The sequence below is a fragment of the Lampetra planeri genome, chromosome 35 (assembly GCF_965212315.1).
Source record: "Lampetra planeri chromosome 35, kcLamPlan1.2.h2, whole genome shotgun sequence".
NCBI classification, from domain to species: Eukaryota; Metazoa; Chordata; class Hyperoartia; order Petromyzontiformes; family Petromyzontidae; genus Lampetra; species Lampetra planeri.
The window spans coordinates 6,827,580-6,843,126 of record NC_136141.1 but is presented as its reverse complement, the minus strand read 5'-3'; the positions used below and the strand labels follow the sequence as shown (position 1 = coordinate 6,843,126).

General features: G+C 44.7%; 1 protein-coding gene across 1 annotated transcript in view; it reads left to right on the top strand.

The window, feature by feature from the left end:
* Positions 1-1,754: 1,754 nt before the first annotated feature.
* The window catches only part of LOC144730349 (guanylyl cyclase C-like), an 83,476-nt gene continuing 69,683 nt past the window's right edge, over positions 1,755-15,547 (top strand). Inside the window, exons 1-4 of the mRNA XM_078611106.1 lie at positions 1,755-2,001; positions 6,850-6,965; positions 9,753-9,820; positions 12,673-12,891. Coding sequence (XP_078467232.1) covers positions 1,785-2,001; positions 6,850-6,965; positions 9,753-9,820; positions 12,673-12,891 — 620 coding nt within the window. The 5' untranslated portion in view covers positions 1,755-1,784. The remainder of the gene's footprint in view (positions 2,002-6,849; positions 6,966-9,752; positions 9,821-12,672; positions 12,892-15,547) is intronic.

Here is a 15,547-nt window from a genome sequence, read left to right as displayed (position 1 = left end):
ATCCATGTACATATTTTGGGCTTTACATAAAACTAGGGGTGATTATATGGGTCTACTGTATGAGTCTCTATTGAAGTCTATGAACCTCCGTATGAGCCTATGGGGTCTCTATGTAAGTTTATACATCTCTATGTTGAGTCTATAGAAGTCTATGGACCTCCACGTGAGCCTACGAGTCCCGATGTAAGTCTACGGATCTCAATGTGAGTGTATATCTCAAACCAGGGACCACGTTGACGCCACTGCCCGCTTTGATAGCTCGCCGCCAGCAGCAATTCAGACGAGATTTGAAGCTTTCGTGACTGCAATGATTCATACTCTTAGGTTCTTTCGGTAAAGTCACGTAGGTAAAAAAATGAAAATCACTAAAATAAATAACGACGCTTCGGAAGCAACACACGCCTCCGTCATCAGGTGTAACTGCTCCAGTGAAATTACTGGAGCGTGTGAAGAAAGCTATTCAAGACACGTGTCTTTGATATAGGGTGCTGGGCAGGGAGGAGCCAATGAGTGGGGGGGGGGGTAGAGATAACCATCTCGGTGCTTGTACACTGCAAGTACGGTGCTTGTACACTGCAGTAATTTTACTGGAGCAGTTACACCTGATGACGGAGGCTTGTGTTGCTTCCGAAACATCGTGATTTAATTTAGTTATTTTCATTCATTATTATTTTATTATTTTATTATTTTTTTACCTACGTGACTTTACCGAAATAAACCTAAGAGTAGCAATTCAGACGTTCACCAGTCTACTCCTGGAGCCCGTCCACTGGATCACCCGCCAATCTCGACACGAAGGTAGAAGCGCTCTGCCAATCAGCTCTCTGCCGCTGTGCGGAAGAAGAAGAAGAAGACTGACTGTGAAAGTGCTGCCAGGGAGCCACCCATTAAGAAGGATGACCGAAGAATATGAATGGTCAACACTTCACCCGGCCTCAATTGTCTTTCATTCAGACGCTGTCTCCTCGACAGACCTGGTCTTCACCTGAGGACGGCTGCTTGCGTTGTGGCCGAAACGTCGTGAGAATTATTTTATTATGTTTTATTTTTATTATTTTATTACTTCCCTTCTACGTGACTTTACCGAAAGAACCAAGAAAATGTCACGCCAGTATTTGGTGTCCACGTAATGCGCACCAGGGTGCCCCTTTAAGACGCGCCAAACCAAGACGTGCTCTGGGTCACGATCGGATTTCATGAAATGCCACTGGTGTTGTGCGTGGCCAGGAATTGAACCCAGATTTTCAAGTCACTGGCATCGTAGTGCAGAATGGTAACCCATGGGCCATTACAATCATCCGCACACATGCAGACTCGTGGCAAAAAAAAACACCCTCGTTAATACAAAGGTAATGGGCACAAAAATTGCGCACAACACACGTGCGGACATACTTTACTGGACATCTGTGAAAAAAAAAACTTCACAGCTCATCGGATTCCTCCAGTGTAAATAAATATTCTGATTCTGATACACGTGCGCATGTGCGCACAAAGCCCGCACAATACTCTCACTGCACACCACCGCAAAATGTGCTTTTGCACCGACAAGCTCAAATCGTATGGACTTTGACTTTACGACAAATCCTTCTTTGCACCGTGCCATTTGATTGTTGACTGATTTCACCCCCTCTCACACCCCCCCCCCCCCGGCCGTTTTATAACTTCGCTCACAAAGTCGCGGATCCTCCGCATCGCTGGTCGAATCTCCGTACCAGCCCGGCGAGGTGCCAGAGGAGTCGCCGCCGTCTGTCGGGGTGTCATGAGCGCGTCAACGTGGCTCGGCCATGGCTCTGCGCTCGGTTCCGTGGCTTCTGCTGCCGCTGCTGCTGGTGGTGCTGGTGGTGGTGCAGCGTCTCGCCGCGGGAAGTGGTGAAGCCACCGTGGAGTACCTGGTAAACGTGATTCTCATCCAGAACGATCATCTGCCGTGGTCCCTCGACAAGGTCGCTCCGTTCATAGCGCTCGGGATCGAGCACGCCAATGGAAGGCTACGCTCGGCAGGTGAGCTGCCCGCTGGACTCGACGTTAGTTCCGACAGAGAAAAAAGACAAGTAAAAAATGATAGGCGGCATGAATTGACGTGTGTAGTACTCTGTGTGTATGTTGCTGTTGTTGTTCGTCTGTGACTTACCACTGTAAGGCAAAGGCCTCCACCAATATTTGTCAATTCCTTCCCAATGCTCCCGTCCAGCACCGGCCTCTCGAAATCCGTGATGTCGTCTCAACTACTGCTATCCCTTCCGCTGCCTTCCTCTGCCTCTCTTCCCCCCTCCTCTGTCGGTCTGCACTCCCGGAGTCGATTCTGTCTCTCGGAAGTCTGTCTCTCTCCTCTCCCAGTCGCGAAATTGCCACTCGATTTATTTTGCTTTAACAACAACAGCATCGGTGACCCAACCCCACTTAGTTATTCATTCTTTAACCCATCTCTCTTAGATGTACTTCCAAAATACTTGTTTCCATAGATCACTATACATATATAAACCCAGACAAATGCAGAGAACAGCAACCACGCTTAATTCACTGATGGTGATGCCACTGTGCACTTTGAGGTTAGGCGGAGCATTGAAGGCACACATGAAGGGCATTTTAACACGTAGGCTTTCGCGACCAATATTATTCATAATATAGGTTTTTGGGTCAGATCGCGTTATTTATAAATGTGTCGTAACCCTCCACCACCCGACACGGCCAAACAGTAAAATATTTATCACGTTTTTCAAATTTATAAATAACGCGATCTGACCTAAAAACCTATATTATGAATGAAGGACATTATAGAAAGGTTGAGGGGGGGGAGAATTATAAAAGTATTTATCAATTAATATAAATATCTCGAGGCTCGCCATATTTGCACTGAACTACTCGAGTAACAATCGATGTTTCTAGGCGTTGTGTGAATGATCTGTAAATGCGTTCTAAAATCAATTTAACACTTAGGCTTTCGTGACCAATATTTCCATCAGGCGGTGAAGCTAGTTGTAATCACCAAGCGGAATGTCGTTGCTCAAATTGTAAAAGTTGTGGGTTTACGTAACTCCAACGCACCGGTGTGCTGAAGTAGTAACTAAGTGACACGTTTTGTTCACGTGACAAATCTTACGAATTGTCTGCGATTAACGACACATTTATATTTACGTGATTTAACCCGAAACATTTTATTACTAATGTTCTAAAATAAATGTCTTCCTATCAATTAAAATTTCCTGTAATAATAATTGATGACGATGGCCGTGTCAATCAACGAATGTGAGGTGGTCAATATTCACTCCGTTTACATATTTATGCCTTTATTGTTCTCATCCCATTCATGGAAACCCACCGTGGAATGTCTCTGCGAGCAACATTGGTGAAAGTCCGTCTCCTTAATCTGTGTCTTGCTACTTGAAGAATGCTAAGATGAAGAAGAGGGCAGAGTTGAGCTCACGATAAATACCGCGCGAGGCAAACAAAAGTCACGCACAATATCTTCACCAAATAGGTGAAGATATCATCTGTGGGGCTAAGGCAGCTGTAAACACACATCTGAGTAAGTGGTGGTAGCTGGGCAGTGGTGGCTATCAGCTCCTGCGATCCAGCACAGCGGAGGACAGCCAAGGGTATGGGCACCGCTGTGATGCCACACGGGCAGTGAGTTTCATATCGTCTGTGTGATCAACCCTGGCCTCCAGAGTGCCGCATTGCAGGCGTGCGTAGCCAACCACTGCCCGGCTACTGCTCCAGCAGAGATTGTGCATGGCCAGTGGTCGAGACTAACGGTGGAATGGCAGCCAAAGGAGTGAACATGCCTGAGAGCATGGCAACAATGTAGCTGGAGTAATGAAAGCTCGTGTGCAGGCAAATGTGAACGATAACGACAAATTGGAGAGGGCCTTCATCCAACAGTAGCTTGATATTCTCTGACGATGACGATGATAACATCTGAATAATACACTCAAGCTCACGTAAGAAACGTGTTTTTGTTTTTTACAAATGACATCTAAGGGAAAAAAACGTTTAATCATACAAATGATAAGTTACAACGTGAGGCGTGCGTCGTGGCAAATCCAGTTAATCTCCAGAGGGTTGGGGTGAATCATGCACCCATAATAGTGAACACAAACACTCGGGCGTTAGAAGTTAACACATTACCACGGACACGTGCACAAACTGTATGCGTGTTGAACTTCTTTCGCACCGTACGTAGCCAACCGTGCTAATCGGAGGTGCGGGGGAAGGACAACAAACTAAACACAAGTATGTAATTCAGTGAAATGCAGTGGAGAGGCAATTATTTCCTTAATAGTGACTTGACTGCAAGGATCCATACTCTTTGGTTCTTTCGGTAAAGTCACGTAGGTAAAAATAAAAAATAAAATAAAAATACTTTTTTTATAAAAGTAAATTAAATCACGACGTTTTTGTGTTGCAATCGAAACGTCGTGATTTTATTTACTTTTTTTTACCTACGTGACTTTACCGAAAGAACCAAAGAGTAGTGACTTGATTAATTAAAATAAGTGTCACATTAAAACACTTGTAGGCGAAACATCGTACTCAGTTTGTAAATGTTGTGGCTTGGCTCTCCAACACACCGGTGTGCTGTACTAGTGACGAATTGGCGACGTTTTGTTTATGTAACAACCCTCGCTAGTTGGCTGTGTCGTGTGGTGGCGGATTTTGACGACACATTCATATATTTACGCGATCTAACCCAAAAAACCTCCATTATGGACTTGTATGCATGTAATGTTTGTATGCATGTAATATTTACGTCCCGTGTAATGTTAAAAACACACACACACAGACATGTTCAGTGCATGTGAATACATATGTGGACGGTGCAAATTTGCAGTCAGTTTGTGAAATGTAATCTTTGCTTTTTTTGTTTTACGAGGGCCTCGGTGGGTCAGCGAGTCGGGAAACACGGAGTCCTGTCCCCTCGCAATTCTACCCGCAGCTCCGGATTAAGACAGTGCGGGGCCTGTAGCATATGCTATAAAGGGGACCTAAATTTAACAAAAACCTGTAAATATTAAAACACACATTTTTTTACTTGCATAATAAAGAAATTGTATTTTTTCATTTCCTATACAGCCAGATAATACGACAAATCGCTAACCTCAAACACCCAGTCGTTTATAAAAGTTGAAGGCAGTATAGTACTATAGTAATAGAGCAAGTGCAGAATCACTGAACCGAAATTGATAGCTTGAAAGCATGTAGCGCGGGGCCCTTGAAAGTGCTACTCGGATAATATAATCCGACATTGCTGTCTTACCTCCAATACCCAACGTGCATACGAAGCCGTTTTTACGATTACGGACTAAATCAGCTGCATTTTTGGTTTCCGTCACGATGGCGCTTATTAAACGACTACGGCCGTTGTTGAATGGCTGTTCTAGGCACCGCTAACACAGAAAGATAAACTACGGCCGGTTGAGAGTCTAACCGTGCTTATTTTTGCATCATGTCAAAATTTCGTAGTTTGAAAAAAAAAAACTCTTTGTATGGTTTTTCAAGCGATGTGTTGGCGAGCCTATGTCTCCACCACCTCATGCCAAGTATGCGTAGCTCAGAACAGCGAACACCACCACATGTGTTTTAATCTTTTTGGTGTCATCACTGTTAGTACAGCTGCCGTCTGATTTGGCCAAACGGAAATGTCCCGTGAAAACATAAGATCGGATACAAAGTTGTGCAGCTTTTACATAATGAAGATCATAGACAGATGTTTAATCCATTTAATTTCCTGCCAATCCCTGATAGTACTTCTGCCGATTTGTGGTCGTGTTGACTCAAAACATCTATTACCCAATCGTATCGCCTCACTTTTATTGCTGAGCGTGGAAGGGAAGCATTTGCTGAAGGCGAAATCACCGTTTGGCGCGCAGGAGCACTGGCACAATGCGTGCTTGTCGCAACCTGAACGACGAAAATTCTGGGTTTATTTTACAACAAGCTGCGTCACCAGGATAATTGCCACAGTAGCGGATGTCTTCCCAGCCAGGGCGGCGCTGCACAGAGGGCACGGGTCCAAGGTCGAATGAACCCATCTATCCTCTGGGGTCAAGACAATGAGTAACGCTCAGTGGAAAAACAACAACAACAGCGTTTGTGTCCTATAACTCAAATGTATACGGTACATGTAAAGCACTTTCGTCCGGATGAGGTCTCTGCTGGTCGTGGGAGTTACTTGACCATATATAACCGCATTGGCCAGTGCGGGTTGGTGAAAGTGCGGAGCATAGATGTGGGGGCATATAAATACAGTCCAACGTTGGACTTTTTGTGCGCACTGCCTTCTGCGGCCCACCACGTAGCCCCACAAGCCCTGTGACGACCTAGTTTGTGCATGGTGGCCGCCAATATCAGCAGCATTTGAAATAATGCTTTTCAATTATTGTGCATGACAGTGTTTTCAGGAGGTCCGCAAGACACGAGAGTGCTCCAGGAGTGAGTTCGTGTAACGTTACGACTCCTCCTCCTCTGTCAAAGGAGCGCAAACCACAGTGGTTTACTCTGTGGCCCATTATTTGGGATTGCATGGTCACAAAATGCACCGCCGCCGATAATTTGTAACTTATAATGTTTCATTTACAAAGGAGATGTGCGCAACGACCTGTTGGTGTTCGGACGGGATTGATGGTTACGCCGGTGACATCCGTGAAAAAGAGCTTTATAGCTCATCGTATTCTTCCAGTATTAATAAATATTCTGATTCCGATAAATATTCAGATTTTGAATTCCAAAGCCGAGGAGGAGCAAAATAATCCTGTGGCGCATGAGCCTGCATCGCGGTGAACAATGTTGAGATGGATTGTAGTGGATGCGCTGTTGTTGTTCTGTGTGTGTGTTTGTATCTCTTCCTAGGTTTAAATGCGCACATCAGTGCCACTTACGATAACTTCATCTCCTTCTCTGGAAATCCACAAAAGGTGTGCATAGACACGGACTGCGGGGCCAAGGAGAAACTCCAGGACATAACGGTGAGGCTGCCGGGAGCCGGCTCGACGAGGCGATGGCTATCCTCGTGCACAATTTACTTCACTGACATTTACCCGACCGTGAGATGCCAGATGTTTTATTGCTGTTATCCTCCTTTCATAGAGCAAACGTATAAAACAATTGCGAAAAGCACATCCTGCCGTTAATGAGACCACTATGAGGCCATTAATGCAGTTTCTCTCGTCGAATGCCATTAATATAGACGCGAGGTTTTGCAGCACTTTTTGTGAATCAAGTAAAATGAAGCAGTTGATGGAAATGCCAGGATTGATACCACTTTATACCAAACTTTATTTTCATTCATCGTTGGTTCGCTATCATTTCTTCTGCTTCTTTTTCTAAATTTGGATTTCCCTACCCTCGTCTCTTTTCCGAAGTCCCTATAATAACTTTGCTCGATTCAAGAAATGTGTCAACTCGTATTTATGACCAGTGTTATCAGTGCTGTTTGTACCTGACTGCTTGGTGTTTTTGGGGGGCCTTTGGTCCTGTGCCCAGTGACCTTGCAAACTGTGCAAAAAATGAATGGCACTACACATGCCATAATATAAACATTTACTGAAAACATATTTAACGAAATGGTATTTGGAATATAATCGCGTGGAAAAAGCAAAGTAAATGAAAGCTGAACTCACCATCAACACGAAACCTTTTCTCGTGTTACAGAAATAATACGGGCAATATTTGACAAATAGGCTTTCGCGATCAATATTATCCATAATAATATTGATGATAAATCTATACATGTGTCGTTAAACCCACCACCACCCGACACAGCCAATAAGTAAGGTTTGTCACGTAAACAAAACAAGCCAATTCTTCACTAGTACAGCACACTGGTGTGTTTGAGAGGAGAGAATTGCCACGTTTTGTTTCCATGACAAACATTACTAATTGGCTGTGTCGGTTGGTGGCGGGTTTAACGACACATTTACATTGTCGTAATCTAACCCAAAAAACTTGAATATGAATACAAATAATGTTACAATTACGCAAATCTCCTTTTTGGAGTTTCAGCAATTCCACTTTGAGCAAAGTTTTCCACGTGGGCAGAAACTAGAGTGAAATAGAGCACATATGTTTTGGAGATGTGGGATAACGTGGGCACACTGTGTAGGTGTAAGGTTCCAGTGGAGACCTCTCGATCTTTTTGCGAGCTCTCATGGAACGTTTTGACGTGACAAGTTTGACCAGAGGACCCCTGAGCAGAGGCCCCGAGTGGAGGTTTGGACCCCAAAGGTCCATGCCTCCTGGATGTTCCACCTCGAAGGCAATAACATCCAGGAGACAAGAGGATGAAATGTTGTTCGTGTGAATTCTCCCTTGGATAGTACGCTGCACTTGCAATCCAGAGGTCGCCAGTCCAATTTAAACTATGTTTTTATCTATAAGGTAAGGCCCATTGAGCTATATAGCTATTTTCTTAAAAGCGACCTGGCCACAAATGATATCTCAACGAATTGGCTTATCTTCTTGGTTCTTTCGGTAAAGTCACGTAGAATGGAAATAATAAAATAATACAAATAAAACATAATAAAATAATTCTCACGACGTTTCGGCCACAACGCAAGCAGCCGTCCTTAGGTGAAGAACAGGTCTGTCGAGAAGACTGTCGAGAAGACTCTGTCTGTTCTTCACCTGAGGACGGCTGCTTGCATTGTGGCCGAAACGTCGTGAGAATTATTTTATTATGTTTTATTTTTATTATTTTATTATTTACATTCTACGTGACTTTACCGAAAGAACCAAGAAGATGAATCCCTGCAGTCACGAAAGCTTTAAATCGGAATTGGCTTATCTTTTGGAAACTTACAGCAGTCAAATACTCTAAGCACATGTTTCTAAATGTGGAGGGAATAAAAAAAGCCGGAGAAAAATCCACGTGACCACGGGGGAGAACATGCAAACTCCAAAAATACAGGCGTCAGCGTTGGGATCGAACCCACGTCCAGGCGACGGCGTTCACATGTCGCCACCGCGGTGCCCTCGGCTAGGCAGTTGAAACATTGAGCAAGTTTATTAAATGGCCACCTACCAGCTCCCTCTTCTGTCCACCCAGATGTATAAATGGTTACACCACAGTCGAGCAGAAGGTTACACGTGGTTGGGTAAACTGTGGGTACTCGCTCCTTTATCAAGAAGTATGGGAAGAGTGGACGAGTAGGCTATGATACCATCTAGAGGAGCTCTCTCACGCACCCTGTAGTGGTAGTATGTTGAACTTTTGAATGTTTGTTGGACCTCTTCTGCACCGTATGTCGCCAACCGTGCTAATCGGATGTGCGGGGGAAGGACAACAAACTAAACACAATAAGCAGTTCTAAAGAAATGAGTTTTCAATCTAGATGATTTATAAGTGCATAGCTCCAGTCGCTCCGTAATATCATAAGGAAGAGCGTTCCAAACAGCCGCAGAAGCGTACCTGAAAGCACGCAATGCAGTGGCCATCTTTGTTTGTTGGCTCGGCCATTTCACCAGCAGCAGCATGAGCAAGACCGTTGTTTTTATGCTGGCAAAATTTGGTGATAACTGAGATGTGGACAGGGCTTGATGAACTTTGGAAACCGTTTAGCACATGTTCATGATGATCAGTATTGACACAACTATAAAGCACAGGTATAAAAAGGATCATGCTTTATATGTTCTCTTTATAGTTTTGCCGCTCTTGTCACATTGGTGTCTAGTTTATGAAAGCAACCAAACACGTAAAATGCCATATGCTGCGGATGTTGGCTCTATTTGACCTATTGTAATGTACTTTCCCACAGGAAAATAATTTACTTGGGTGTGCAGTCATCGGGCCAACATGCCAGTATGCAGCCTACGCATTGCTCAGGTATGGTATTTATTAAAAATGTACCCGTAAAAACAAAGTTTTTCACTATAAATCCTTTATATGCGTGGCGGCTAGAGTCCTCTCGTCCTCTGGCTTGAGATGGCTGCCACCTATGGGTCAGATGATTGCCTGCCACCATTAAGCAATTGGTAATGAAATATATAAAAAAAATTCCTAAAAAGTGTAACATTTTGGAAAACAATTTTCACGAAAATAAATTGTCACGCACAACGAGTCTGTGTGCAAAGTGTCAGCTCGATTGGATCACGGGAAGTGGGTTAAAAAACGACCTAAAGATTTGCACGGTCGTAAGCGCGCAAGCAAGCAAGCAAGTGAACTTAATATAAAGCATTAAAAAAAATAGCAAGCTTTGTAAATAATAATAAGACGTTTGAACTTGTAACGCAGAGCACAGAATTCGTTCGCTCTCATAGACAGAGAATGACACAGAGGCGGCAAGGAGGAGCCACAGACAAGTGGGAAGACGGCCATACAGAATAAGAATCTTTATTTATCCCACAGGATTTCGATGAGCTCCAAAGCTCTTTTTCAAAGATGTCCAGTAGAGGCTGGTCAGAAAGTTATAGCAACAAAGTTCTAACAACAAACATGCGGTGAGCTGGTGGCAGATATTCCCCAAGCTCTGCGGCCCTATATATATGAAGATGTTATCAGCAAATAATGAGTGTTTACATGTGGAAGGAAACTGGAGCACCGGGAGAAACCACACGCATGCGAAGGAGAAACACCCTATCCTATACAGACAGAACAAGTGGAGACCACCTCCTGATGAAGGGTACGGCACATGGCCACCCATGGGAAAGGAGTTTAGCAACATTTGTGCGATCCACCAATCATCACTTCCGCAGGGCCGCATTACAGGCGTGCATAAGCCACCGTTACCCGGCTAAACACCAATAAGTTGCTGCCGAGTTTTGATTTTTTGTTTCGGTCGCCGCTTAAAAAAAAAAATCGCCTCGCTTAAAGTGTCATGAATCTCTTCAATGACTTAAGCACAAAGTCAGGGAAGCTGCCATGGCGCAACGGTTATGATGCTGAACTTGCTTCATCCAGAAGTTCCCAGTTAAATTTCCCAGCACGGCAGCTGAGACAATGGTGCACGGTTTTTTTTGTTGTAAATTATTTTTTATCGATCCAACCACGGGGGTGGGGTGTGTACAACTTCCGTGACAGGTGAGTGGTGCATAGATGGACAGGCGGCTCGGATAGACAACCAACGCGGACGCGTAGGGGGCCGTCCATAAAGGACGTCACGCACCTAGGGGGTGGGGGGGGGTCAGACATTTATGACGATGTGTGACGGGGGGTGGGTTTGAGATTTTTGACGTCACATAAAAATGCGCAACTTCATATAAATAAAGACAACACTTTCTACTTAATTAAATAGACTTTTTTTAAATAATTGTTTTCTCCTACAACATCAGAGTGCAGCGGCACATTAAATACGCACTACAGTGACAATAGTTTAAAGCGATTTGAAGCATGTTTTTTTTTTTGGGGGGGGGGGGCAGAGCTTTGTGACGTCATATTTGAGGGGAGGTCTGACTTTTTGTGACGCCGTGTGACGAGGGGGGGGGGGGTCAAAAATCGTCCAAAATCGCGTGACGTCATTTATGGACGGCCCCTAGGACCGTAGCGTCATGTGGTACGTGGCGCGTCAGATCCCTTTTCTTCGGGGAAGGGGGAAAGAGGAGGTGGGGGAATCAGATGCACGTTCCTTAATACCTCCCCAGCCCCCTCCACCCCCACCCACCGCCTTTGTCCACCAGCGTTCGTCGATTGGCAGAGGTCGCGTGCGGTGAGGAAAAGTGTGGGTTCCTCTGACCTCTTCCAAGGCCTCCGATTGGCACGGTTGGCTACGTTCGGTGCGAAAAAAATCCCACATACATGAATTTTTGAGTATATTTGGCCGCTAAACATTTCCACGCGATAAGCCACTTCGCCGAGCATTCATTTGTGGCCGGGTCGCTTCTGAAAAACTTAAAAAAAAAACTATACAGCGTAGTGGGGCTTACCCGGTGAATTCATTTAGTTCTTCTTTGGTTCTTTCGGTAAAGTCACGTATAAAGATAAAATCATAAATTAAATAATAGCATACGACGTTTCGATTGCAACACAAGCAATCATCATCAGGTATAATGAAATAGCGACATAAAATCTAACCAGAAAACTATAGACAGACATATAAGCAGACATATATCACCAAGATACATAGAGAGAGTAACACAGGTACAGAGAGGGGTGATCGTCTCTGTGGGGTGGCCTTAAATAGACAGAGGGGTGCGGAGGCAGAGAGAGGGAGGGGTTAGAGAAAAAATGTACATGTCAATGAGTATGAAGAGACGCGTAGTTAAGTACGCAGGCTTAAAGGGAGAAAGAACACACTAAATTAAATAACCTAGCAAAGTATCGAAATGTTATGTAAAACGACACAGAGAGTCGGTCAACACACAATTAACGCATAGCCTGGTCGATTACGTATTTCAAAGATTGCTAAGTTAGAATTTAAGTGTGAAAATTCCAAAGAAAGACAAAACATAAAAACAAGAGGAACGGAGACACACAGAAAGAGCAGAACATAAGAACGACAAAAAACGAGTGTAGACAAAAAAAATTACACTAAATATACAGACAGAGAGAGAGAGAACAAAAAACCCAGAGAGAGAGAAAAAGGTAAACTTAGAACTTAGAACCAAAGAATAATTCCTGCAGTCACGAAAGCTCCAAAATTAAGATTAATTTAGTTCTGTTTAAGTTCAAGGGTGAGCGAGTAAATTCGAGGGCTGCAACGTTTTTTTTAGCCTTCAAACCCGCCACCTTCTCTTCTGCAGGGTGATAAAGCGCTACGAGAGAATGGTCGTTTCGGCGGGCAGCTTCGGCCTGTCCACGACCTTCGTGCCTGAGCTGACGCGCACCCTGCTCAGCGCCGCCAAGGTCTCAACCTTCTTCGTGGATTTCTGGAGACTTGTCCAGCCGCAGCGCAAGCCCGTGGCTTGGAGCACGGCCTACGTCCTGTCGGGAAACTCGTACAACTACGACGTGTGTTTGTGGTGAGACGACAACAACACAGGCCCCCCAACCCACAACCTCCCCCCCACCCAAAAAAAAAACTTGTTTTTATGGGTTCTAGATTTGAAGCTTTCGTGACTGCAAGGATTCATATTCTTAGTTTTTTTTCGGTAAAGTCACGTAGGTAAAAAATTAAAATTCATAAAAGTAAAATTAAAATAAAAATCACGACGTTTCGGAGGCAACACAAGCTTCCGTCTTCAGGTGGAACCGTCACAGCCCGACAGCTGTATCAAGTAAATGTAAATTAGAGATTACAAGAGATACCACTCCGTATATATATAATCGTTGAAGGGGGAAGGGCCAGGAACGGCACACTTTTTATTAATATGGTATGGGGTCTGGCACCGTGATAGTTTTTGGGGGTGCCTATTTGTAAATTCAATCATTCCTTGCCCTTTACCGTTTTACCCAACACCCATAGCCAATGCCAAACACTCGATTATGATTTAGCTCGGTTATTTAAGTTCCGTGTTTTTTTTTCTGTACGTATTTAAGTGTTGTATATGCGGTATTATAAAGGCACAACCAGACTGCTGCGATGGTTGGGATGTGTGTGCAATGTGGGAGAGGAGCGGTTACCCAGACGGGCATTGTGGTGTACGTGTGTATGTTGAGCTTCTTTCAGCGCCGTACGTAGCCAAACAGTGCTAACCGGAGGTGATCTCCTCCATGAGCCCTACTACCATGGGGAAGACCCTAAGAGCAGGCGGTGGAATAGTGTTAGGGCATATCTAGGTATGGGTCTCTGTGTGAGTCCGAGTCTATGCATCTCTGTGCAAGCCAAAATAAGAGCAGGCGTTGGGATGCGAACTGTTAGGGGGCAGAATCTTGGAGGTCGCTGCCCGGCTCCTGTGCAGCGGCTGCAGGATCTGGTGGAGGGAAGAAAGCGTTGGCAATGGGGTGTGGTGGTGGTGGCAGTGGTGGTGGTGGTAGTGGTGCTGGAGGTGTGGTTCTGGTGGTGGCGGTGGTGGTGGCAGTGGTGGTGGTAGTGGTGCTGGAAGTGTGGTGGTGGCATCCAGCGCCATCGGCCACGATGGTGCCTTGATATACTCAATGAGTCACGAAATGTAAAACTAAATCTAATTTAAAATGACCAAAAGCAACTGGTAGCAATGCGCGCAGTGATCCCATGGCTTTTAATGACACACATTCAAGGGATGTATCAGAGTGCTACAGCTTTGCGTTGTAACCATTATAGAGCAGTATATATACATGATTAGGGTGTCCCAGAACATCCGAGTCCCACCAAGGCTACAGCCCCTAAAGCCCCGTGCACGAATCCGGCCGCTGCCTCTCAACGACACGGTGATACGCGACACTAGCACAGGCCATTCACGCACTCGAGAGGCAAACAGACGAGGGTGGTAAAAGGTGTATTTACCTAACCCTTGGCAAGAGTTAAGGACCCCGTAAAAGTAAAGGCATAATAGAACACTGAAGTTGCAATGGATAACAACAACAATATTTTGTGTTTAGTTTGTCGTCCTTCCGCCGCGCCTCGGATTGGCGCGGTTGGCTACGTACGGTGTGGAAGAAGTTCAACATACAGTACATTTGTGAATCCACTGCTGGATGAAGGCCTCCCCATACCCTGTCGGTTATGGGGGTTGTATGACCATACTTCACCCTGCTGGTCAGTCCACGTTGGAGGGGAGGGGACTTCGGATTGCTCCAGATATGACAAGCTAATGATTCTAGTCGTACTTTTTGGTTCTTTCGGTAAAGTCACGTAGGTAGAAAAAATAATAGATCACGACGTTTCGATCAGGTGGGACAACCACAGCAAGAAAAACTGCTGAAGTACGCCTACTTCAGCAGTCGTGAACTATAATTTTTCTACCTACGTGACTTTACCGAAAGAACCAAAGAGTATGTTTGCTAAATATTAGGGGTGTGTAAATTGGAGCATCGCATCATAAATAATTATCAGCGCTTCTTAGGCTCGCGATACGTGGGTCTGATGTGTTGTATGCTATAGGGTTCACGTGACCTCTGGAGCCACTCGTGGCCGCTATGTTTACCACAATGTAAAAAAAAACGGTATTGATTTTTGAACCCAATTTCAGCCTTCCGTGGAATCACCGGGCAGGTAGGTGAATTGCGCATACCTGCGTAAAGAACCACTGACCTCACTATAACCCTTGCCATGTGCAGCACCCCACACCTGTCAACCCACTAGGGTTACCCCGTATTATTGTACAGGGAAATTGAGTTTTCAGGTCCATTCGGCGCACAGCCGTTTCAATACGGGCCAACAAGTTTTGTCTATTTGTTTGTCTTTCTCCCTTGTGATGGGACATTGTAGGATGAACGTTGAGATTGATAAGGGGCAGTGGGTGACCAATAAGGTCAGAATTGGTTTGTAATAAGGTAGGACACTATGAGACCTCCTTTACCAGTAGCAGAATATAGTGATAGCTTTTTACCCTTTTATCTGGTACAAAAACTGACACCTTTATACAAGGGATCATGTTTGTAATAACCACAACACACCAGATAAAAGGGTAAAACCCTATTACTACATGGTAGGACACTGATAAGGGGTTGACAGGTATGATTGCGTCGCCACCATTAAATATATCAAGCATTCCCAGATAGGGTTAGAGCTTTCATTGTGACCAATTTTAACTCATT